This window comes from Antechinus flavipes, chromosome 3 (genome assembly GCF_016432865.1).
Source record: "Antechinus flavipes isolate AdamAnt ecotype Samford, QLD, Australia chromosome 3, AdamAnt_v2, whole genome shotgun sequence".
Taxonomy (NCBI): domain Eukaryota; kingdom Metazoa; phylum Chordata; class Mammalia; order Dasyuromorphia; family Dasyuridae; genus Antechinus; species Antechinus flavipes.
This window is the reverse complement of record NC_067400.1, coordinates 43,980,023-44,005,901: the sequence shown is the minus strand read 5'-3', so window position 1 is coordinate 44,005,901 and position 25,879 is coordinate 43,980,023. Positions and strand designations below refer to the sequence as shown.

The 25,879-nt window shown below is 40.4% G+C and overlaps 1 protein-coding gene across 1 annotated transcript in view; it reads left to right on the top strand.

Moving 5' to 3' along the window:
• Window positions 1-17,464: 17,464 nt before the first annotated feature.
• The window catches only part of HPS3 (HPS3 biogenesis of lysosomal organelles complex 2 subunit 1), a 40,633-nt gene continuing 32,218 nt past the window's right edge, over window positions 17,465-25,879 (top strand). Inside the window, 4 exon segments of the mRNA XM_051983302.1 lie at window positions 17,465-17,718; window positions 23,001-23,501; window positions 24,771-24,957; window positions 25,041-25,126. Of these exon segments, the coding sequence (XP_051839262.1) occupies window positions 17,496-17,718; window positions 23,001-23,501; window positions 24,771-24,957; window positions 25,041-25,126 (997 nt within the window). The 5' untranslated portion in view covers window positions 17,465-17,495.

The window sequence follows — 25,879 nt, the reverse complement described above, 5'->3', positions numbered from 1 at the left end:
CCGCCGCCGCCGCTGCTGCTCGGGTCCGGGCCGCGCCGCTGAGGAAAAGCGAGGAGAAGGCAGCGAGCGAGCGCGCCGCGAGAGGGATGCGAAGCCGAAGCTCGGGCCGCCTCTCCGCCCCGCTCCGCACCTCCCCTCACTCCGCCTCTGCCTCAGCTTCTGCCTCAGCGGCGGCGGCGGCGGCGACGTCGCGTCCCTTCCTCCGCCCGTCGTCGTCGAGCGACGCCGCCGTCTCCCTTCCCGCAACAAACCCAGCCCCGCGATCTGACGAGACTGGCAGCGGCACGCCCCAATCGAGGGCAGGATCGCCTGGATCTTAACCAATCACCGTGTAGAAGAGGCAGGCGGCTACCGCCCCCGCGCTGCAATTCAAAGAGGTGAGTGGGCCGGACCCCGCGCGGCTGGTTTCATCCGGGCTTTTCCCCGCCCCCTGGGTTGGCGCGCGGTGCTGTCCCTCCCTCCCGGGGGATTGGGGAGGGCGAACTCGAGGGGTAACGGGGAGTGGTGAGTAGAGGCTTTCTGGACTTGTGATATCCAAGCCTATGCTAAAATTGTAAGGGCTCCCTGCACCGAGCACTCCTACCTGCACCTGAACTCCGCTGCTTTTCCGAGCTGGGGACCTCCCGCCCCATTTGCTTCCTGCAGCCTAGGCAAATCCTGGGGTCGCTTTGGGATTACTGCATCCCGCACGCCCCCAGATACCCAGCCCTCGAGCCCGGGAACCCAATGTTTCCGGTGCTGTGCCTTGGGGAATAGCTCTAGAAACTAAGTTTCATTTTGCATATCTTCGAGATTCTTAATCAGAAGTTAGATGTACGACTTGTTCTTGACCTTGTAATTTGTTTCTAAATAATAATTTTTTTGGAAAAAAAAAAACTTAAAAAAAAATTAAAGTTACAAAGACTGTACATTTGACGAAGGCGTGACAATACCCACCCTTTAGGGAGGTTGAATTAGGTGTGCCTCGTAGAATTGCATTGTTCTCTTATCCTTCTCGTGCTCGCGCTCCTTCCTTTTGTTTCCCACGCCCGGGTTGCACTCAGTAGGTGCAGAATTAATGTCTGCCTTAATGGAATTAATGGGACTGCTAGATCTTTAAAAGCCTTGTAGATTTTTAAAGGAGGGAACCTCGGGGGCTTTTGGTAACAATCGTCTCGGAACGTTTGCTCCCTTAGAACGCAGTTAGTTCCAATTGTCCTCATGATAGCGCTAAGATTTTAAAAATCTATTTTAAAACCTCTTGTCAATTCAGTTTAGAGGAGTTGGGCAAGAGAGCGTCTTTACGGATTTATTTTCAGCTAAACTTCCCAGAGATGAAGAGGGCCATTAAAACCAAAGCTCGATGGCCCCTGGGGGAACTGTACATTGGTTTGGGACTAGATTGCCTTTGAGTCTCTTCAGATGCGGGATTCTGGGATATATTAACTCAATTACTCTAGGATCAGATGAACAGATGGGATTATTTTAGATCTGGAACTGGGTTCAAAACCCAGTTTTACAGGAAGCACAATGGGCAAACAATGCCTTGACTTTCCTTATGATCCTAAGGTTCCCCAAGTTATTTTTCTGTCTACCTTTTTTTTTTTTTTTAACAATACAATAGATGCGATTCACTGTTCATTTAAAGAAGAAATTCAAATTATAGAAGTCAGTTTTACCAAACTCGTGATAAATTTGATGGGCACAGAAAAGAGTAAAAACTATGACTTCAAATGCAAACTTTGAATGTTAAATTGAATTTATGGACAGCTACCTTCCCTCAAATGATCCAGAATTTATCATTTCAGTTTACCTAAGCCAGAATTAATCATCAGGTTTATTCAGTGGATAAACTCAAATCAAGTTCTATGAAGCATCTAGTAGGAAAAATTCCATTTTTTGACCCTCCAACCAGTTTTCCCTCCACTTGGTTTGATATTATTCTTCTCAAAATGCATCTATACTAAGATAGCTTTATATGAGTAGATCTGGAAATAGGATTTCCATTTTTATCAACATTATTTACCTATAGATAATGGATACATACCTATCTCTCATCCATGTGACTGATCAGATATAGTCTTCAAGTTCTCAACATATATGTGTATACACATAAATAAAATATGCGCATATATATGAACGTATATTATCTGTGTTTGTTTATACACATTTATACACATATTTATATATTGTAACATTTTTCACATTCTCTAAATCCCAGCTTCTTAAACTGTGGGTCACAACCCCACATGGAGTCATGTAACTGAATGTGGGGTTATGAACTTATGATTTATTATCTTTGTAACTCTTTGATTTCTATACCTATATTATATTCCTTTAACCCAGGGTCAAGTAAAAGCTTTTCCAGCATAAAAGGTCACGAGTGGAAAAAGTTTTAAGAAGTTCTATTCTAAACATAATATATCTGCATTGTAGTATAAAGATATGTATATACACATACATGTATGTATATGTGTATGAATTATATGATTTATGTAATTTATCATATAATATTAGATTAATTATATAATTTAGAGAATATTTCTTAATATATGATTATATGTACATATAGAAAAATACATATACATTAATCTTGTGGACTCACCTTTGTATCACTAATAGAACATTGAAATATTATCATCATAGTCAGTCTGAAGTCTAAGGTAGGAATTTGGAATCTGTTTTTGTTCTAATCCTGGTTACCATTTTCCACAGTCCCCTTTCCCATTCCCAGACTTCCTTCCATTTCTATGGATTTCCACAGAATCACCTAGTCGATGGAAAGCATTTATTTACACATTTATATTTCAAGATCTGTTCCACAAACTCTGCTTCCCGAATCCCCTTGGAGGCCATAGGACAAGACCAAGTAACTTTTCACAACTCTACAGTAGGACCAAGGCCATATTTCTTTCTCAGAAATTGTTAGTTTGATTTCATTACCCAACACCCACCCTCATTCTAGCCCACACGAGAGTTCCCTTGAAACAAATCGTCCAGTTGCCATGCTCTTGAAACATTCACTCCAGATTTCTGCAGATCCTGATTTACTTTAAATTTGAGTAAATATTTTCCTTTCAAAAATAAAAGTAAAAGAAAAAAGATTAATACAGAATCTTGGGATAATCTGTAGTAATAAAATGATAAATATTTATTAATTGATTGGAATTGGGAGAGTCATCTCAGATGCTGTCTAGGCTAACCTGTTCTCTGCATTGATAGCATTTGTGTAACCAGTATAGATTTTAAAGTTTCCAAAGCACTTTACAAATATTATCTCATTTAATCATGTCTACCCTGTGAGGTAAGTGCTATTATCCCCATTTTATAAACAAGGAAACTAAGGCATTATTAAGGAGGATTTTACAGATGAGCAAACTGAGGCAAACAGAGACTTAACAATTTGCCAAGAATCACATATCTAAAAAGCCTCTAAGTTCAGATTTGAAGTTAAATCTTCCCGATATTAGAATTGTAACTTGTTTTCCTTTCTAACCCTATGAATTTAACTAGTCCATTTAAAAAGCATGATTCTGTTTTACTTGATTGCCAGAGGAACCCAGGACATATAAAAAGTATTAACAATACCTGGTCTAGGTAGTTTCTAGCTTTTCAAAGTCCTTTCTAAAATGTGGCACCCAAAAAACACAATATTCCAGCGGAGTTCTGACTGAGACAGAATGTAGTAGGGCTTTTCCCTCCCCAGCCCTGAACCCATAAAGTCCACGGTCTATACATTAACACAGCCCCTTTTCACTATTTGGGCAGCAATGTGGCACAGTAGATAGAGCCTAGAATCAGAAAGACCTGAATTCAAATGCCACTTTAACATTTAACTGTGTCTAAATAGGCAAGCCACTTAACTCTGCCTCAGTTTCCCCATCTGTAAAATGAGCTGAAGAAGGAAATGGCTAAACTACTCTAGTATCTTTAGCAAAAAAATCCCAAATGGGGTTATGAAGAATCAGACAAGACTGAAAAACGACTAACCCACAGACAAAATTACTATATTAATTCATATTGAACTTTTTCAGATAAAATATCATGTCTGCTGCTCCACCCCCTCCCCCAGCATCACCTTGTACTCAGGAAAATAGGGGTTTGGGATGTAAGTGTAAAACTTTACATTTCGATTATCTTGCAAAAGACTTTATGATAGACTCCTCATTTTATATTTCAAGACATCACATGGGATGTTTGTTTCAGAACTTTGTAACACACTTCTAGAATATCTTTTTCCTCCCATTTTCCATGTTGCCATTATTTCTCTTTTTATTGTCGGTGTTGCTATTATTTCTTGTCTCCACCATCTAAAATAAATGTGGGCTGAAACACAGAGAGACACAAATACTGCATTTCAATATCATTATGCAACAAATCAGTTTTATTATTTTGAGAATGTGCCAGGAGTTAGTTCCCAAACTTGTCCTTATCTTGCATTTTGAAATCATTCTTCTTTCTACTCACATAGAGATTTACCACAAATTAGTGGAGTTCTGTCAATGAATACATTAATCAAAAACATTTAATAACATAAGTGTTTACTGTGTACCAGAAACTTCACTAGTCCTTGAGGATATATATATATTTTGCATATATAAATATATGCAAAATATTCCCTGACTTGAAGGAACCTTACCATTAAATTATAAGCATCTTTTTTTTAAATGCCATCATTTCATATCATTTGTGTTAATATATAATCACAGTCTTGATTAATATGTTAAGGTATACATTTTTCCAATTAAAAGATGAATTGTGACGCAGTCAGTTTCAGGGACAGGAAGAACTGGTTTCAAGTGTTACTTCTAATAGAGTAGCTATGTGACCAAGAACACTGGACTTGGAATCAGGAAGATTCATCTTCAAGAATTCAAATCTGACCTCAAACACTTACTATCTGTGGGACCCTGGACAAGTCATTTAACCCTGTTTGCTTTAGTTTAGTCATCTGTCAAATGAGCTGGAGAAGGAAATGGAGAACCATCCAGTATTCTTGCCAAGAAAACCCCAAATGGGGTCACAAAGACTTGGACACAACTGAACAGTAACAACATAAATAACACAGCAAAGTCCTTGGTCCTATCAGAAAGAGATCTAGTTGTATCAATGATAGTGACATTATCATCTGCTTTGTACCCTAAGAATCCTGGACCTTTCCCACCTGACTTGCTATTATATTATTATGATATAACTTTACATTGATGACTAAGGACTAAACTAGTTCCCACCAATTTATTTTTCAATGAAAATGAAAGTATTTCTTCCACAGCCTCAATTTTGCCTCATCCTCACAAAGAACAGCTAAGAAAAGACTATATATACAGTGAAAAAGAAAATTGACTCATGAATAGAGTTGGAGGTATATTTTGCAATACTGGCACCCAGCTGACATCAAACAGGGCTAACATCAATCTTAAGGGGAAACAGGAACACTTAACGATTAGTAGCTGTGTGACCTGGTCAAGTTACTTAATCCCAAATGTCTCTCCAAAAAAAAAGGAAAAAAAAAAGATAATGAAGACTATTTGATAACTAGCTACATTATCCTATTGAAAGATTCCAAAAGTCGGGGTATTCCATGAAAAATTTGAAAATTTATGTATTGAAGAGAAGATAATCTTAGTGGGATAGATGGTGAAAGGAAAGAGTTTGATAATATATATGAAAACATTTGAAAGGAACAACTAAAGAAAATATTCCTATCTGCCAAAACAGAATAAATGAGGGTTTGAGACATGATGCTTTACATACTGTGCTAGAATAATTAGCTCAAAGACCTAATGAGAAATAAGTGAACTCTTTGATAATCAGAATCTCTGAATTTATTTCCACTCAGTGAAGTGACTTAGATTGGGACCAAAATTAAAGAACTTAGAGAACCATATCTTATTCTTGGTGGACGTGGTTTTCATTTCATTCATAAGAATTGTCCTTGATTCAGGGTTCTTAGTCCTGATCTCATTCAGAATCAAAGCAAGAAACAAACTAGAAGGTGAACATGACATACAAGTATTGCTGTCATAGCTCTTTGTTATGTCTGGTTTGCAAAGAGCTTTAGTATATGTTATAAGAGGACAGGACAAAGAAAAAAATTATATTTTTTATGTGCTTAGATAAGCTTAGGTTCCTGTTGCACTGAATTGGACCTATAAAAAGGTTAAGTTAAGCCAGGGGCAGAAAAAGTTTGGGAGCCTCTGAAATATGAGTGAGGTCTCTTTGTATTTCCTGATTTTGTGGGTATTTTATTCTCCGGAAAGAGGAAAAACTGTTCTATAAGCTCATTATACCACCAGGTGTCTCCAAACACTAACGATATCAAGTTTGCAAATAAAATCCTTGATTTAAAGATTCTGGAAGGGGAGAGGGGAAGAGAGGGAGAAGTTTGAAGAAAAATAATGCTCCATGCTTGGAAAAAGAGTTAGAGAATCACAGATTTAAGTGTTGTGAGGGTCTTGGCTGGCCATACCTAAAAGGAATCCCCACCCTAAAACTCCTGGCAAATGGTTATTCAGCCTTTGCTTGAAGGACTCCGAAGAAGGAGAGCCATCCATCTCCCTTAAAACATCATTTCCCTTTGGGCTGATTCTAATTGGAAGCAACATATTCCTGATACCAAGTGCAAATTTTCTCTGTGATTTTGTTGTTCTGAGTTTCCTCCTTTCCATCTTCCTCTCAGATGCAACATGGTATTAACTTGTGGTTATTTTGGTGAAAAAATGATTAATACATAAGCCATGTATAAGGCATTTAAGAAAAAGAAAAGCAAAAGCCTTAAGAGCATTCATTCCTAGCTAAATATTTGGAATTAGAGTCCAATTGACATGACAAGCTATTGTCCTTCTCAACATGTGCCAACAATAATTAATAATAATACTAACTAGCATGTATGCAATGCTTTGCAAAATGCTTTACACATGTCATTTCACTTGAGGTTCATCTGAGGGTATTATTATCTTGAACTGAGTCAAGTAACAATGTGAAGATCATGAAAAATTTGGCAATAGTAAAAGTTTTCTGAATGCTCCATGACCTACAGAATCAAATATTCTGCCAATATTTAATTCTTTATATAAAAACAAACAAGCACATCCATCTTGTTAATATGCAATTTTTGTCATTAATAAATAGTAAAAATTATATGTATATATCCCAAACAATTGTTTTAAAATAAAATCTTTTGGATTTGTTATCAGTAAATGGTTGATTTATATACCTCTTTTATATATCTACCCAGGGTCGTGTAAAATTTTCTAAAGTGAAAAAGAGTCAAAAGTGGAAAAAGTTCACAAAGCCCTGACTACCCCATCTACTTGCCTAATAAAATAGCCTCATCTTTCTACCTAGGAGTGTCCACTTTCTGATGGGATTGAATTGGGGTGCCTGGTGACCCACCCAACCAAGATGGAATACGCTTCATTGTGACAGGAGGCAGAAAACTACAGGGTCTTTGTTATTAGTAGGGTGTTTGGGGTCTGACCCTTTGGAGATCTCAGCTTCCACATCTGTAAAAATAAATGGGATTCAAAGTCGGCTCTGCTTCCTAAAACTCCTTTCCTCCACCCAATGCAGTCTTGAGCTTGAAGAAGGAGGCTGGAGCCATTGTAGTGTTATCCTAAAGGCCCCAGGGAAGTGGAGAAGTATTGTGACCTGAGGCCAGAATCACATCCTGGGTCAGATCTGAGATCTATGGGCATCTGCAGCTGGAGCTGTGAGATGGATGCGGAGAAATGGGCTCTGGGTATGTAAAATCTGGGAACTCTCGGCAGATAGCCAAGAGAAGGGACGCAGAGTAACACTGTAAAAAGGCTTAAATTTGCAGTCTTACTCCCTCTGCTATTTTTGAGAACTCACTTCCCTTTTTGGGACTTCCACTTCCTCCTCCAACCAGGAGGTTGCTGGTATGTAAAATTCTGTCCTCCTCTAAATCAGTGATCCCTTAAAGCCCATCACTGATAAAGACATCCAAGGTTGGCGCAAGGAGAGAAAGAAGATTTTCAGTGTTCCAAATCTCCAGTGTCAAATGGAGATATCTTCCAAACTGCACTGATTCCCAATCCTTACTAATTCACATTAATTAGATATTTATTTAGTACTCATTGAATATATTGGGACTCTGGATAGTTACAAATAAACACAATCAGTCCCAAAATGTAATTCCCATCTTCCACGGACTTACAAGGCAGTATGCACCCATGACAACGGACTCCTCTCTACCCCCTTTCCATCAGCTTTGGTTTTTTAGATGAATTTCTGGCACTAAGAGGGCTTCAAATTGGCCCTGCCTACTAGGCTGGGGTGGAACATTGGAAGTTGTCATATGATAACTACATGACAAAGATGCCTTTGAAGGATTTAGGGCAACAACATTCTCATCAGAGATCTCTTCTGCCTCAATGTCTGGCTTGGAAACTAATAAATAAATTTAAAAAATACTTTTATTCTTAAAGCAAAATCTTTTGCCTAACAAGAGTTTATTAAAATACATTGTGAACAAATCTAATTTATACCATTTACCATATACTAATACACACACACACATACACACCATTTTTCATGTGTTTGGTATTTGATTCATACAAATATATAGAAAGGTAATTTTTTTAAAAACAGGAATTTTTTAAAATCACATCCATTACTTTTAGGAGAAGGAGCAGCTCATTTTTGCTTATTCTGATGCTGTTTCAGGCAGCCTGGCCCCGGTAAAATCAAGGACCTGGGGTTCCAATCCTGGCTCTGCTTTTGTGAGTTGAGGGTGGGAGAAGGAAGTAGAAAGCAGAAAATCTTAGAGTTTCTCCAAAACAATTATTTCCAACCTTTTTTTTATTCTTATTTTGTTTGACTCCTTTAGGAGGTATTATAAAATTTAATTATGTGTAAATTAAAAATATGAAAAGTGAATAAAGTTTTATTTGGAAGTAGAAATATACAGAATTCCCCATACTCCTTAAGGTAAACAGAGGCATCCTGAACTGTCTCACAAGTGTGAGAATTTGAGAATCATTGTCCTCGATGTTTTTTCCCCTTTTTGGAACTGGTTGGATTAAATGGAGAAATTTTTGAGCAGAGGAATGAAGTGATCAAAGCAGTATATTAAGTGTCTTAGCCTGGTGAGGCAGTGTGTGAGGACAGGGAAGACACTGGAAATCAAATTAGTAGGTTGTTGACATCCAGAGACAAAATGATGAGATCCTGGGCTTGGCTGGTGGGAGTGATGAAATCCAGGACCAGAAGAACAGTGGTAATGGGCAGGGAAAGGAAGTGAGGAACCTTGGAGACTCTTCAAAGAAAGCCTTGAAAGCAGCTGGAAAGAGACTGAATTTGCTGGTTAGCCTAGGCGACAGGGAAAATATTGGTGCCAGAGACTTAAAGAAACGAAATTTCAATTTGAGTTTATAATTAGGTGTCTGAATGTGGCACAGACAAGTGTCACTGCTTATCAGAGAGATCATTTAGGGCTGCCATTGTCAGAGGAGCTTCTTGGGAAAAGTGGGAATTAGAAGAGACCCTGAGAGGAGGAACAGGATTTGGAGAGTTAGGAAAGAGAATCCAGCTTCTCTTACTGATAACATGTGGCCACAGCATGTTAGAACCAATCTTAGATTTCCAGTTTTTCTTAGTCTTTATCGTTACTATGAAGTTGTTATCTAGAATAATCATTTGCCTATATCCAGTTCTCAGCTAGCACCAAAACAATGCTTCCAATTGCTTCCCAGTACCTGACAATGCAGCTAATGTTCTAATTCCTTTGTTTCATCCTTACAAGGATATATTCTCCAGAGCTACATGGAGGAAAAGCCCATTGTTGGTCACCATTTAACTCTCCCATCCCCACAGAAAGTCTGAGCACCCCTGATCAATGAGCTATAACCTGGGGACATAATGATACCTTGCTCTGGTGTCATAATTTGGGCAAGATCTATTGCTTCACAAATAAGGTCTATTGATAAGCTCCTGTTCATCAGTCTCATGGCATGGATGTTGCTAGATGCTTAGAAATGAATAGTGAGTCAAAAAGTTATTAGAAGCTTATAAGTTATAGAAATCTCTATTTCCCCACGATCCCATGTGAGATGCTGGACATCCAGCCTTCCTTGAATTCTGTCTTTCTATCTAACTTGCTCCATTTTAGATCAGATTAAGTTGTAAAAATATTCTTCCTTGTATTCTGTTAAAATCTGCCTCTGTAGAACTTCTAACTATTGTTCCTAATTAGGTCTTCCAGAAATACTTAGGACTTGTATAACATTCTTCTTCCAGGAATTCTTGGTTAGATTGGATGGTCTCTGAGATCCCTTCCAACTATGAAATTTTGTACAATTGCTGACAAAATAATAAAAATAACTAACATTTATGTGCAAAATGCTTTCCAGATATTGATGCTCAAAACAATCTTATTTGGTCAGTTATTGTTTTTCTTATTTTACAGATAAGGAAATTGAGGCAGAGGAGTTAGGTGCCCGAGGTAGGAGTTGAATTCAGGTTTTTTAATTTCCAGTCCAGTGCTCTAGAATAGTAGGTCTTCATGGATTTCATCTAACCCAAAGCTTCTTAAATTGCGGGCTGCAACCACATATGGGGTCATGTAACTGAACGTGAGGATCGTGAACAAATGTTTGCTTTGTATACCTATTTTATTTATATGGGATCATGTAAAAATTTCTCAGATGAAAAGGGGTCAAGAATAGGAAAAGTTTAAAAAGTCCTGCCCTACATTCTCCAGTTGATAAATGGTCAAAGGACATGAACAATTTTCAGATGATGAAATTGAAATTATTTCCACTCATATGAAAGAGTGTACCGAATCACTATTGATCAGGGAAATGCAAATTAAGACAACTCTGAGATACCACTACACACCTGTCAGATTGGCTAAGATGACAGGAAAAAATAATGATGAATATTGGAGGGGATGCGGGAAAACTGGGACACTGATGCATTGTTGGTGGAGTTGTGAACGAATCCAACCATTCTGGAGAGCAATCTGGAATTATGCTCAAAAAGTTATCAAACTGTGCATACCCTTTGACCCATTAGTATCTCTACTGGGCTTATATCCCAAACAGATATTAATCTGTTAAACAGATTACAGGGTAAAACAGGGTAAAAAATTACCCTGGCATGGGTTCTGTCTAATAGAAGAATAGAAGAGTGTTACTTCTATTCACACTCTCTAGTGAAACTGACCTGCTATTTAATTTCCCTGGGCTTTTTCAAAGGCTGTCTTTCATGTCTAGAAAAGTATGCCTTCTATACCTCTTCCTGTGTTCAAGTCTCATCTCTAGATATTAAAGAAAGGAAAGGGACCTGTATGTGCCAAAATGTTTGTGGCAGCCTTGTTTGTAGTGGCTAGAAACTGAAAAATAAATGGATGCTCATCAATTGGAGAATGGTTGGGTAAATTGTGGTATATGAATGCTACGAAATATCATTATTCTATAAGAAATGACCAGCAGGATGAATACAGAGAGGCTTGGAGACTTACATGAACTGATGCTAAGTGAAATGAGCAGAACCAGGAGATCATTATATACCTCAACAAAGATACTGTATGAGGATGTATTCTGATGGAAGTGGATTTCTTCGACAAAGAGAAGATCTAACTCAGTTCCAACTGATCAATGATGGACAGAAGCAGCTACGCCCAAAGAAAAAAACACTGGGAAATGAATGTAAACTGTTTTCATTTTTGTTTTTCTTCCCGGGTTATTTTTACCTTCTGAATCCAATTCTTCCTGTGCAACAAGAGACCTGTTCGGTTCTGCACACATATATTGTATTTAGGATATCCCGTCACCTATTTAACATGTATAGCACTGCTTGCCATCTGGGGGAGGTGGTGGAGGGAGGGAAGGGAAAAATCAGAACAGAAGTGAGTGCAAGGGATAATATTGTAAAACATTACCCTGGCATGGGTTCTGTCAATAAAAAGTGAAGAAGAAGAAGAAGAAGGAGAAGGAGAAGGAGAAGGAGAAGGAGAAGGAGAAGAGGAGGAGGAGGAGGAGGAGGAGAAGGAGAAGGAGAAGGAGAAGGAGAAGGAGAAGGAGAAGGAGAAGAAGAAGAAGAGAAGAAGAAGAAGAAGAAGGAAGAAGAAGAAGAAGAAGAAGAAGAAGAAGAAGAAGAAGAAGAAGAAGAAGAAGAAGGAGAAGAAGAAGAAGAAGTAGTAGTCCTGGCCTAGCTAATTTTTTTTTTAATTTTTATTTAATAATTACTTTATATTGACAGAATTCATGCCAGGGTAATTTTTTTTTTTTTTACAACATTATCCCTTGTACTCGTTTCTGTTACGACTTTTTTTCCCCTTCCTCCCTCCACCCCCTCCCCTAGATGGCAAGCAGTCCTTTATATGTTGGATATGTTGCAGTATATCCTAGATACAATATATGTTTGCAGAACCGAACAGTTCTCTTGTTGCATAGGGAGAATTGGATTCAGAAGGTATAAATAACCCGGGAAGAAAAACAAAAATGCAGATAGTTCACATTCGTTTCCCAATGTTCTTTCTTTGGGTGTAGCTGCTTTTGTCCGTCATTTATCAATTGAAACTCAGTTAGGTCTCTTTGTCAAAGAAATCCACTTCCATCAAAATATGTTCTCATACAATATCGTTGTCAAAGTGTATAACGATCTCCTGGTTCTGCTCATTTCACTTAGTATCAGTTCATGTAAGTCTCGCCAGTCCTCTCTGTATTCATCCTGCTGGTCATTTCTTAGAGAACAATAATATTCCATAACATTCATATACCACAATTTACCCAGCCATTCTCCAATTGATGGGCATCCATTCATTTTCCAGTTTCTAGCCACTACAAACAGGGCTGCTACAAACATTTTGGCACATACAGGTCCCTTTCCCTTCTTTAGTATTTCTTTGGGATATAAGCCCCATAGTAACACTGCTAGATCAAAGGGTATGCACAATTTGATAATTTTTTGCTGGCCTAGCTAATTAAAAAAGGTTCTTGAACTCTCATTGATGTTTTTGAAAAAGGATGCAGCTTGTCCAGTGAGTCTGTGGTCAAAAGATAGGAACAAAGGATTCTGAAAAAAAGAATTGTTAACTCACCATACAAAAGATTGCTCCAAGTTACTAACAATAAAAGACAAATCAAAACAACTTTGAGGTTTTACCTCATATTCAGAAAATTGGAGGGGAAGGGATATCAAAAGATGGGAAGTCAATGAAGGATTTGTGGAAGGACAAACACATTGTTGGAGCTGTGAACAGGTCATTGAAGAAGCAGAGGACTAGGTATATATATATATATATTTGGCTATAGATGTCTCACTAGTGAGAGAATTAGAACTATAACTGGTTAATTGTGGAAATTGAGTGAACGACATTGACTCCTTGTGACTCAGTTCTGGAGCTAGGTCTGGCCCGTTCTAGTCACTTATGTATGGGTCTAGTTCAATTTCTATATTCTAAAAATACCTTTATTCATTTATGGGAACTATGAAAAAACTTTATTGTATTGTTTGAGTACAGCCCTGTGAAGCTGAATCAGCAGTAGGGAGAGCTTATGCTGATCAGAAGACCATTTATGTCCAAAGACTGATGAAAAAAATTTTCATTCTTGTCTGTCTTAAGCAACCCATATATATTACCTGCAATCAGACCCTGTCCTGATCAATCAATTATTGTTTCCATGTTCTTTTGATTGTTTACCGTTGGAGAAGGGGACACCTTTTTTTCTGAATTCAAGGAATTGCATCTGTTTACTCTCTCCCACATGGGAAAATCCCTAATCTTTTCTCCAATTAGAAACGTGATTACCTAAACTTGTATCTTGGTTAATTGTTTCCTTTTAATTAATTAGTAGTATAAAAATCTGTCTTCCCCTATTTTCTCAGTTCAGTCTTATATTGAGGAAAGAGCTTGATTCTACTCTTTTAGGCAATTGGCATATTTTGCTTAATAAATCAATATGCCCAGAAGTTTGAATTTTTTTTTCTGTCATTTCATCTTTCACCTGCCACACTAGGTAATAACAGCTAACATTTACATAGTGCTTTAAGGTTTGCAAAGTGCTTTACAAATATTGTCTCGTTTTATCTTCACTACAACTCTGGAAAGTAGGGGCGATTATTATTTCCATTTTACAGATCTGGAAACTGAGGCAGATAGTGGTTAAATAAGTGACATGGACAAAGTCACACAGCCAAGAAGCATCTAAAACCAGATTTAAACTTAATTCTTCTGATTCCAGGTCCAGTGGAGGGCAAGGATATCTTAGAAATTAATGGAGCTATAGTAACAAAAGATGAAATCAATGAAAAATTTTAAATTGTCTTAAAAAGAAAGAAAAGGCTGTATTAGGGAAGTTTACCTAACTAGGAATTTGGCGCAGATGGAAGATCCCACTATCTTGGAAGGAGGGCAGGTTAAAAGCCAACTTCTTATCAGAATGCAGGGAACTTCCTTCATTGAAGGTAGAGGGAGAGAGGGGCAGAAGGGACATTGCTTTGGCACTACAAGAATGGGTATGTGGTGAGATGTGGCAGGAGGAACCCATTTAAAAGGCAATTTGGAATGATGCAGAGAGTTCTATGTCCAGAGTGAGGAAAGAAATGCTTTTAAAGCACCTATGTACCAGTCACTGCGCTAGAGCTTTACAAACATTATCTCGCTTGATCCTCACAACATCCTTGGGAGGTCAGTGCTATAAAATTAGCGTTTGACTTGATTCTACTCGGCTCTAAAGCTTATGAATAATGCCAGTGGGAGGATTCTGGTTTTTAAGCAGCTCAAATCTAGGCAGGGAAGGGCCCTGGATGGAAAAGGAAAGGCCACATCAAGCCGGTTTCCTGGAAGGGTTTGGGAGACTGGGCCCAGAGCTCTTGCCACGTGCCTCACCCTATGTTCAATGCTGTGCTCTATGTAAAAAGAAAGCATCAAATCAAGGAATACTGATAGAGGACCTGTGTGCCAGTAGTGGGGATACCAGTACAGAGAGCAAAACAATCTATTGTTGCAGTGAATTTAATGCGGGAGACAGCCGGTACATACATACATATATGCACATACACCTACACATTTATGTACACACATAGCATAAATCTTAAGTTAGTAAGTTTGCTCACAGGATTGTTGTGGGGATCAAATGAAATAACAATATATGAAATAATAGAGCATTTTGAACAAACTTTAAACACCATGTAGTTATAATCAAGTTAAGATATACATAGATGCATGTATAGGTGTTTGTGTGATGTGTGTGCAGGTACACGGATGCAACAATAAACAGTGATACAACTATCAGTAGAATATATATGTATGTATACATATATGTGTACACACAGGGGATGACACTGGTATATTTATCAAGTCCGGATAGATGTATGTGTACATATATGCAGCGGAATAGCTAGGACAGGGGATGGAGGCCTCTATCTTGATCAAACTAAGAGATGCATGTCCATGTGCAGACAGGCTTTCAGGGGACTGGTGGGGCAACAGATAGAATGATAAGTATCAGTTCAAGATAAGGATTTTTACATATATGCAGGATACTAGATGGGGCTGCTGATGGAAGGCTCTCTCAAGAGAATGCACGAAGGGACTGGGTGGGAGATGGATGTAGGACAATGGATAAAGCACAAGATATGCATATCCATGTGCAGAGAATGCATGCTGGGGCTGGGTGGGACATGGATAGAGCACAAGATATGCATATCCATGTGCAGAGAATGCATGCTGGGGCTGGGTGGGACAATGGATAGAGCACAAGATATGCATATCCATGTGCAGAGATTGCATGCAGGGGCTGGGTGGGACAAGGGATAGAGCACAAGATATGCATATCCATGTGCAGAGATTGCATGCAGGGGCTGAGTTGGAGATGGATGTGGGACAAGGGATAGAGTACAAGATATGCATATCCATGTGCAGAGAATGCATGCTGGGGCTGGGTGGGACAATGGATAGAGCACAAGATATGCATATCCATGTGCAGAGAATGCATGCAGGGGCTGGGTGGGACAATGGATAGAGCACAAGATATGCATATCCATGTGCAGAGAATGCATGCTGGGGCTGGGTGGGACAAGGGATAGAGCACAAGATATGCATATCCATGTGCAGAGATTGCATGCAGGGGCTGGGTGGGACAATGGATAGAGCACAAGATATGCATATCCATGTGCAGAGAATGCATGCAGGGGCTGGGTGGGACAATGGATAGAGCACAAGATATGCATATCCATGTGCAGAGAATGCATGCTGGGGCTGGGTGGGACAATGGATAGAGCACAAGATATGCATATCATGTGCAGAGAATGCATGCTGGGGCTGGGTGGGACAATGGATAGAGCACAAGATATGCATATCCATGTGCAGAGAATGCATGCTGGGGCTGGGTGGGACAATGGATAGAGCACAAGATATGCATATCCATGTGCAGAGAATGCATGCTGGGGTGGGTGGGACAATGGATAGAGCACAAGATATGCATATCCATGTGCAGAGAATGCATGCAGGGGCTGGGTGGGACAATGGATAGAGCACAAGATATGCATATCCATGTGCAGAGAATGCATGCTGGGGCTGGGTGGGACAAGGGATAGAGCACAAGATACGCATATCCATGTGCAGAGAATGCATGTTGGGGCTGGGTGGGACAATGGATAGAGCACAAGATACGCATATCCATGTGCAGAGAATGCATGCTGGGGCTGGGTGGGACAAGGGATAGAGCACAAGATATGCATATCCATGTGCAGAGAATGCATGCTGGGGCTGGGTGGGACAATGGATAGAGCACAAGATATGCATATCCATGTGCAGAGAATGCATGCTGGGGCTGGGTGGGACAATGGATAGAGCACAAGATATGCATATCCATGTGCAGAGAATGCATGTAGGCGCTGGGTGGGACAATGGATAGAGCACAAGATATGCATATCCATGTGCAGAGAATGCATGCTGGGGCTGGGTGGGACAAGGGATAGAGCACAAGATATGCATATCCATGTGCAGAGAATGCATGCTGGGGCTGGGTGGGACAAGGGATAGAGCACAAGATATGCATATCCATGTGCAGAGAATGCATGCTGGGGCTGGGTGGGACAATGGATAGAGCACAAGATATGCATATCCATGTGCAGAGAATGCATGCTGGGGCTGGGTGGGACAATGGATAGAGCACAAGATATGCATATCCATGTGCAGAGAATGCATGCTGGGGCTGGGTGGGACAATGGATAGAGCACAAGATACGCATATCCATGTGCAGAGAATGCATGCAGGGGCTGGGTGGGACAATGGACAGAGCACAAGCTAAGGGATGCACAAATGTGCACACAAGGCTGGGCAGCACTGAGGACTTCAGTACAATCCCCGGGGCAGACCCGCCCACAGCAGGCAGTCCCGCGCGACTGCCGCGGTCTCTTTAAAGAAGGGGGTGTGCTCTGCCCCCGGCCCACGTGACGCGGCCGGCGGCGCTCGCGGAAGTAGGCGCTCCTCCCCGGCTGGCCCTCCCCGCGGCGGCTCGGCGGGGGGCTGCGGCCCCGCAGCCATGGTGCGCCTATACAACCTGCATCCGTTCGGCTCGCAGCAGGTGGTGCGCTGCCAGCAGGAGCCCGAGCGCGTGTGCTGCGGGGGGCAGGACGCGCTCTTCGTGGCGGCGGGCTGCAAGGTGGAAGCGTTCTGCGTGGAGCCGCGGGAGCCCGAGCCGGCGCGGCCGCGCTGTAGCTTCTCCACGCTGGGCCAGGTGCTGCACCTGAGCTACAGCGAGACAGGTAAGTGGGGGAGCCCTGTGGCCCGCCTCGGCCCTGCAGCCGCACCTGCATGCTCCCCGGGGGGTCCGAGGGGGACTGCGTGCCTGCGCATCCGACGCCCCCTAAGCTGGGGACGGGGGGAGGAGCGGGGGAAGCTGGCGGGAGAGCTCGAGACCCGTGCGGCCCCACCCCCTTCGTCGGCAAAGCAGGAAACCGGCGAGCCCTTCCTGGGGCTTTCCAGACCCCCGATACTGACCGGTCGGGGCTGGATCCGCCCTGCAAAAAGCAATTAAAGCGGGGCTGCTGCCGGGCAGACCTGGGGATTCTGCATTTTCTTTTCCCACGTTCGGCCTCACCCCCATTCTGTTATGGGCTCCTGGCCCCTCGCCCGACTCCTGAACGTCACCTGCCAGGGTTTTGTGTGTGTGTGCTCACCAGTGACCCCATCCCCGTTGTAAGCTCCCTGAATGTCATCCTTTGCTTTTGTCCGTGCCTGACCTACACTTAGGTGTTTAAGAAAAGAGACGGAAATCAGTAACCAGTTAAATTGGGAAGTCATTTATGCACATGGCCAAAAAGATTATTCTTTTTATAACCAAAATCTACTGTGGGCTGTCTGCCTTTAACCTAGAAGGCTTCCTTAAAATATTGTTTAATTGACAGAAATGCTGCAGAGAGTAGGAATATGTGGCATAACGTGAAAGAGTGAGGGAAAGAGCTCAGATCGATGGGTCTTTAACCACCTGGACTCTTAAGTTACTGCATCTCTGGACCCCAGTGACCTCTGCTGCAAATGACCATGACAGACCAACTCATCTCTAAGGCCCTAACTATTTATTATAAAATTGGTGCTTACTGAATAGGTGAGATGACTTTGTATTTAATCACCTCCTTTGTGTGGCACTTTTTCCTTTTTTCTCCTCTCCCTTTTTATTGTCTGGAGCCAAAACCATAAATACCAATTTCTTATACTTCATGCCGCCTCTCCCCAATTAGGCATCTGAACGCAGAGGTGATATGTTGGTGATTTTAAATTTATACTATTTATCCCTTCTTTGAAAGTAACTGTAGAGCCAAAATAATAGGGAGGAGTTAAGCAGGAGTCAGACCTTTTCTCCAGTCATCATAGGTCATCCTTTATGGCCCTCTTGGACTTAGCCCTGGAGGACACCCTAGATTTACTGAGATTTTTAGCATGGGCTTGGTGGACCCTCCCTCCCCAGGGAGATATAAAGTTCAGGAACTTCACAAATTTAGATGGTAATTTTAATATGATTGGTTTCTTTGTCTTTTATTTTTTGCATCATCAGACTGCCAAGGGTGTTGAATTCATTATGTCATTGGCATAGGAAATCTACCAGATGAGGAAATGACCAAATCAGGTCAGCACTTTCTCGGCAACTGCTGTCTTCAGAAAGTTGCCCAATCAGTCAGAGGTTGTGGCTTACCCTGGGTGACACAGTGGGTATATGTTAAGAGGTAGGCCTTTTCAACTGAAGTCTCTGTGGTTTGGAGGCCAGCTCCCTCTGCACTATATCAGGCTGCCTCTCTTTACATAGACTTATAGAACATATATTTCATAGACACACTTATACATACATACATACATATATGGGGAAACTAAGAAATCATTTATTTTCTTTTTCAGAGTAGGGAAAAATGAGTAGAAGTAATTTGATGAATGAGAACTAAATTCCTTCCTCAAGTCATTTGTGTTTTAAAAAATAAAAACAAAAAATAGGTTACATGGTGTACGGTTGGTTGACTTCATTTGTTTTGAAGATATTTTTCTGATAACATGCAGGGTGTGCCTTCTTTTTAACCTCTTACCTCTTCTACTTTCACTTTCCTTCAATCAGTACAGGGAAAAGATATGATGCCATTGGCATTTACATATATTTTGCTCTTCCTTTGTTCATAGTAGATCTTGAATGAAAACCTTTCTTTACATATCCCTCCCTTGAAATACAGGATCTCCCCATTTTTTCAGTTTTCCTTTTTTTCTCTCTCCTGTACAACCACCTTCAATCAAAATGGGAAAGGTGTTATCTCTTTATTTATTTTTGTGGATTGATTGATTATACTTCACAAAGAGTAATTTTGTCAACCAAAGGCATTGTAATCATTTTAATTTTGAATATCTTACTTTACTAATAACTAGAATAAAAGACTTACTAGCAAAGTCATTTTGTATATCAGTTGGCAGGAAATTTAGGGATGAGGATGATTATTGAAATCATTCCAGTCTTGGAGGTAACCTTTAACTTGTCCATTGAAACTCCCAGTTTTTTAAAATAAAAAGTTTTACATAAACTATGACATAGTCACACCTATATGGGACTTTACATTTATTCCTATTAATTTCCATTTTTAAAGGTTGTCCACCCCAGTTTCTTTCTAAAGTCTGGTGTATCAGTGTCATCTACATTTGATAAGCATGACATCTATTAAATGGCACAAAATCCACTGGATCTTTCCATTAGAGATCTGTCTTTAAGTTGATATTAAGCCTTGAAAAAATGTCCATCAGTTTAGTATCGAACCAAATTGTACCACCATATAATCTGTCTCTCTTGTCTACAAGTAGAGCATTAGGAATTTTACCAAATAATTTGCTGAAACCTGAGTATATTCTAGAGTATTCCTCTAATCTGTCCACCTAAAAATTACTCTCCATTAGTTATCCATTAGTTATTGTGGCTTAAGAAAGGAATTGCGTTTTGCCTAACTTGATCACAAGGAAGTAATGCTGACTTTTATGATTAGTCTTTCCCCTTCTATGTACAAAACATGCCTTCGATATTGTATTTAGAATTTTGCCAGGAATAGAGAAGTCAACTTCATTACTTCATAGGTGAAGGAATCCATCCTCTTCCTTTTTAAAAAAATCAAAACAGTGTTTGCTCTTAACAGTTCTGGGAATCATTGTGGTCCTCCAAGGTATTTTAAGATCACCAGGAGTGACTCAACAGTTAGGCCTTTAGGAAGTCACTCATCCAGGTGATTCACATTCATTGAGATAGCCTCAGGTACCTTCTTTTTCTCTTCTCCTTTAATATACAGTTCTGCTGTGTGCAAGGGCCAGCAAAGAGGCCAGTTTAATTGGACCACAGAATGCTGAAGAGGCTGTGATGTATAATAAGATTTATACAGTTCTTTAAGGATTGTAAAGGATAACTCGGTCTTATCTGGTTTGATCCTGACAACAATCCTGTCACGTGGGTGCTATTATTCTCATTTTGCAGATAAGGAAATTGAGGAAGAGAGCAATTAGGGGACTTCCCCAGGGCCACACAGCTGATAATTTGAGGTTAGATTTGAACTCACCACATTACTTCACCTAGTACTTTAATTAATTTAAGACTTCTTAAACTTTTTTCATTCTTGATTCCTTTTCATAAGAGAAATCTTTGCATGACTCTAGCTTGAATTTAAGCCCAGGTGTTTTTCTGGAAGCATTCATGCATGCAAAATCAAGTCACCCAATGCAACATGGACAAGCACTGCCAGAAACAACTTAAATTCCTAGCATGTTTGATTTTGAATTAATTTTCGGTCATTGTGTTCAGAATCCTTTTACTGTTGCCGAATTTTTGCAAACTTTATATTCAGTTACACAACCTCACATGTGGTCACGAACCTCAGTTTAAAAAGCTTTGACTTTTTTGATGATAGACTGAAAAGGAAAGATGAAATCTTATCATGATAGAATTATAGATTTTGAGCTGAGCAGGACCTTAGGCATCATGTAATGCATCCCCTTAATTTTTCATATGAGGAAAAACAAGTCCCTAAGACTCACTAAATATGTCACCAGCAGTGAGCTAATAAGGAAGTCCTGAGGACCAGGAAGAAATTTTTTCAATAGCATGTAGGATGATAATGATTGCTGATCTGCATTTTTCTGGTGACAATAAGAGACAAGGTATTCACCAGCTGATGACCTGTGTCCTCAACCCTGAAAGAAGTGAAATACCTTATTCATGAAAATCATGTTCTTTTCACTACCTTTTGCAGGAACGTCTTGTCTGTTGCTTTAAAAGGAGTATGCGTGTGTATGTGCACACATATATTTGTATCTATACATATATATATATTCACACATATGTTCTATATATATATAACTTTATAAATTAAAAGCACCATAGAAATTCTGGTTATTATCTTGATGATGGGGATGATGATTCTTACATTAACGATAAAAGGCCAAATGTACCAACTTATGCAGAAATATAATTTAAAAATTTTTCATTCTATCTCTGTTTTTTTATCTTATGTATAAAAAAATGCAGCATCAATTATGCAGCTTAGTTTTTTGAGATGTTCCTAAATCTTGGTCCATCTAGTGTTAATACAAAGAAAATAATATCCATTAGTTAATGTGGATTAAGAAGAAATATGTCGTATGAATAGTCTACCAGTTTCCTAGTAATTCATGGATATTAGCTGCTTGAAAGCCTCAGCCATGGCCTATAAATTTGGGGGGATAAAAAAAGCTATCTTAAATATTTGTTATTATTTAAAGTAGTTCTTTAGTTTTAAAGTAGATTTTGTTTTTCTGATTTTTTTTTAAAGTTACATAGTTTTCTCTCATTTCTTCTCTGTATATCTCATGAAGATGTGATGTTTTGAAATAGAGATTTCCCCTGATTCCTGCCAGGTTTTCCACTTTACACTTGCCTTTGATATGTCACACAAGTACTAGAAAACCAAAGGGGAAGGGAAGGAGAAGAAAGAAGAGGAGTGGATAGTTTATTTCATCTATAGATCCAAGGCCAGAGCAACACAGAAGAAATAGGATTGAAAATGATCACCCTTTATGACAGGTTATTTACAATCTTAACATTTCATAATTGAATGAATTTTTATGAAGTAAAAATGCCTCCTGGGAAGAAAAAAAGCATATTTTACATTAGTATCTTACATTTAGTAGCTGTCCCATCCTTGTTTAATGAAGACTGCCTCAGTTTAGTAAATAGTGTGCTGAACTTGAAATTGGGCTCAAATCCCTTACCTCTGGTTTTTATAGGCTTTTGTGAGCCTGGGCAATCACTGAACACCTGTGTCTCAGGCAATTGCCTAAAAAAACTACCAGGATAACATTTTGAATTCTAGAAGGGACCCAGAGTCCCTCATTCATTCTTTGCAAATGAAGTTACTGAGACCCATAGGTCACACAGGTAGGTGGTAGAACCAATACCCTTTGGTGATAGTTTGGTCCCAGATCCTTTCTATCTTGTGCAGCAGTGTGCTTCCAAATTCTGGGTGCTAATGATGCTCCTCTTCCCTCCTTTCTCTTCCAGGAGACTACTTAGTGACAATCGAGGAGAAAAACAAAGCTACGTTCCTTCGGGCCTATGTCAACTGGAGAAGCAAGACCACCGAAAACTCTCGCGTGTGTATCCGCATGGTGGGGCACGGTGTGGAGGGCTGCTTCAGGGAAGCCTCCAAAGACCAGATGTCCATCATCGAGATCCCTCTGTCCGAACCCCCGCTGTGCGTCTCCTCTTGTCCCATCACAGGAGATCTTCTCGTTGGCTGCAATAACAAACTGGTGCTGTTTAGTTTAAAATGGCAGGTTGTGCACGAGGGATTCTCCATATTGGACTTCGAACGCTCCTTAGTCATACACATAGACAGTATTCTCCCCATAGAAATTTCATTTTGTGCTGAATATATCGCGGTAATCTCGGACCTGGAAGTCTTAATCCTGTGGCTGGAATTTACTCCTAAAGATGAAGCCAATGTTGACCCTTCCCCACCGACAAAGGACTCTCCGGCCAGACTGGCCATCATGGAGGCTGGTAAATGTGGGATTTGGCTTGCTTTGACCTGCTGGGAAAGTCAGTAGTATCAGACTGATGCATTTTATTTTAAAAATGTTTATCTGGACATAGGTAGTGCAGTGAGGAGAGCACCAGCCCTGGAGTCAGGAGGACCTGAATTCAAATCTGAATTCAGATACTTAACCACTTCCTAGCTGGGTGACCCTGGGCAATTGCCTCAACCAAAAAAAAAAAAATTAAAATAAAATAAAAACTTGCATACTCTTAATGTGGCCTAGTTGATCAGGCGCTGCTCTTGGAGTCAAGGAGTCCTTGGAGAAACAGAAAAGGTCATGGACCTTCTTGAGTGTCTTATGCAACTCTGTGGGACTTACCTACTAATTCATAGCCAGGTTATGATTGACAAAGTGGATAGAGGCTACACACTTAAGAAGTCCTGAGTTCTTATTCATGAAGGACAATGAATGTGTGCTTAGGATTTAATGGGATGGGGATTTTAAGACTTTCTACTACTAACCTTTCTGCTATATGGCTATAACTTGGCCTGCGGTTTTTTGCTTGTAAAATTTCCTTGTCAAGGCTTAACCTGTAACATAAATTTCTTGTAGTGGAGTGGGGGTGGGGAACAAAGAAGATAAATTTATATGGAAGTATTTTGAATAATGTAAAATGCTATAACTTTGAAATGGCATTTTATTCATTATCAAGAATAGCATTTTTTTTACTAATACAATGATGATCCCTTTAGAGCCATCAATAAGAGCAGCACATATTTATGTAGTGCTTGAAGATTTGTAAAGCATATTAGAAAAATTAGTTTGATTTTATCCTGACAATAACCCCAGAAGGTTGATGCTATTTATTTGTTATTCCCATTTTACAGTTAAGGAAACTGAGGCAGACAGTTCAGTGACTTGCTTAGGGTCACACAGCTAGGAAGTTTCTGAGGTGGGTTTTGAACTCATTTCTTCCTGGCTCCAGGTTCAGCACTGTATCACGTTTTATTTTTATTAAGCACACAGCTAATAAATGTTAAGTCTCTGAGGCTGGATTAGAATTCAGATGCTCCTGATTCTAGGGCTGGTGCACCATTTAGCTGCCTCCAGGGGGATCCTGTGATGAGTCAGGAGACCCTCACTTTCCTTCCCGCATTTCATGCTTGTGCTCGGTTTGGATCTCAGAGGGTAAATGTCAGCTGGGTCTCCTGCTGGGGAATCAGCTCCGCCGCCATCCTTCCTCGGAAGGCGCTCGCCGCCCGACTTTACTCTTCACAGCTTGTCTTTGCAGGCACAAAGGGGGACGCTCGCACGCAGCCAGCCCCTCCGCTCGAGTGCGAGGATTTTGTCATTTGCCAGAAGCCCACCGAGCTCCTGGGCGAGGTGAGCAGACAGTCCGGCCTGTCCATTACCTTGGAGTCAGTGGGGTTAAAGGAGGAGAAAGCCAGCCCTTCCCAGGTGCACTCCATCCTGTACAGGTACAAGGCCCTTCTCTCACTGCCCGCGAGGTCTGGTGTGAGCGGAACCGAGGGGCAACGAGCTGGGTCTGTTTTCTCCTTAGGCGTTTCACACCGGACGTGTCCTCCTATGTCCTCCCTGATGACACCAGGTTGCATTCACTCCAGCTGCTGCCTATTTACCAGACAGGTCAGTCTGAAAGTACGGGTGGTCGTGGGGCGGAGCGCTGGACTGGGCAGACGCCGGGCCTTGGGATTTTCCATTGGCTGTGTGCCAGGGACCGCCGGGGACATAAAGCTCTTTCGTTCCAAATTTCTTATCTCCTTTTTCTATTTTCTTAGCTAAATTGGCTGGGATTTAGGAGTAGGGAGTAGAGAAGATGCATTCCAAGAGCCTAAAATGTCATTTTTCTTTCTTTCTTTCTTTTTTTTTTTTTTGAGATGATTGTGTATGAGTCTTAAAAAAACAACAAAGAATTTGTACCTTACCAAATGTATAGTCAAACTTTAATCTTCAGGGGTGCTCTGTATACTCAGATGTCTGACAAAAATCACAGCTGAACCATGTGAATGTTGTAATGAGGGAAAATGGGGCCCTGTTCCTCTGGTGCATTTTGCTGTGGTACACCAGCAAAGCCCTAGAGTCAGCCCTGCCAGATGCTCAGAACATTGCATTGGACACAAGCAAAGTGTCTTATCTTCTGTGATGCTTTTTATTCCTTATTTCTAAGCTGTTCCCTGTCCATAGAGCTGACAGGTAATTTCTTCTTTGCTTTTCTAATTAGTTAAAGGTGTCTGAAGTCATACTTTTATTTCACACTTATCTTGCTTGGTATTTGGTACAAGATGCTGTTCTATACCTTATTTCCAAGAGACTGCTTTCTAATTTTTCTCAGCAGTTTTGTCAAACCTTGACTCCATTAGGTGGGCAACTTTGAGTTTC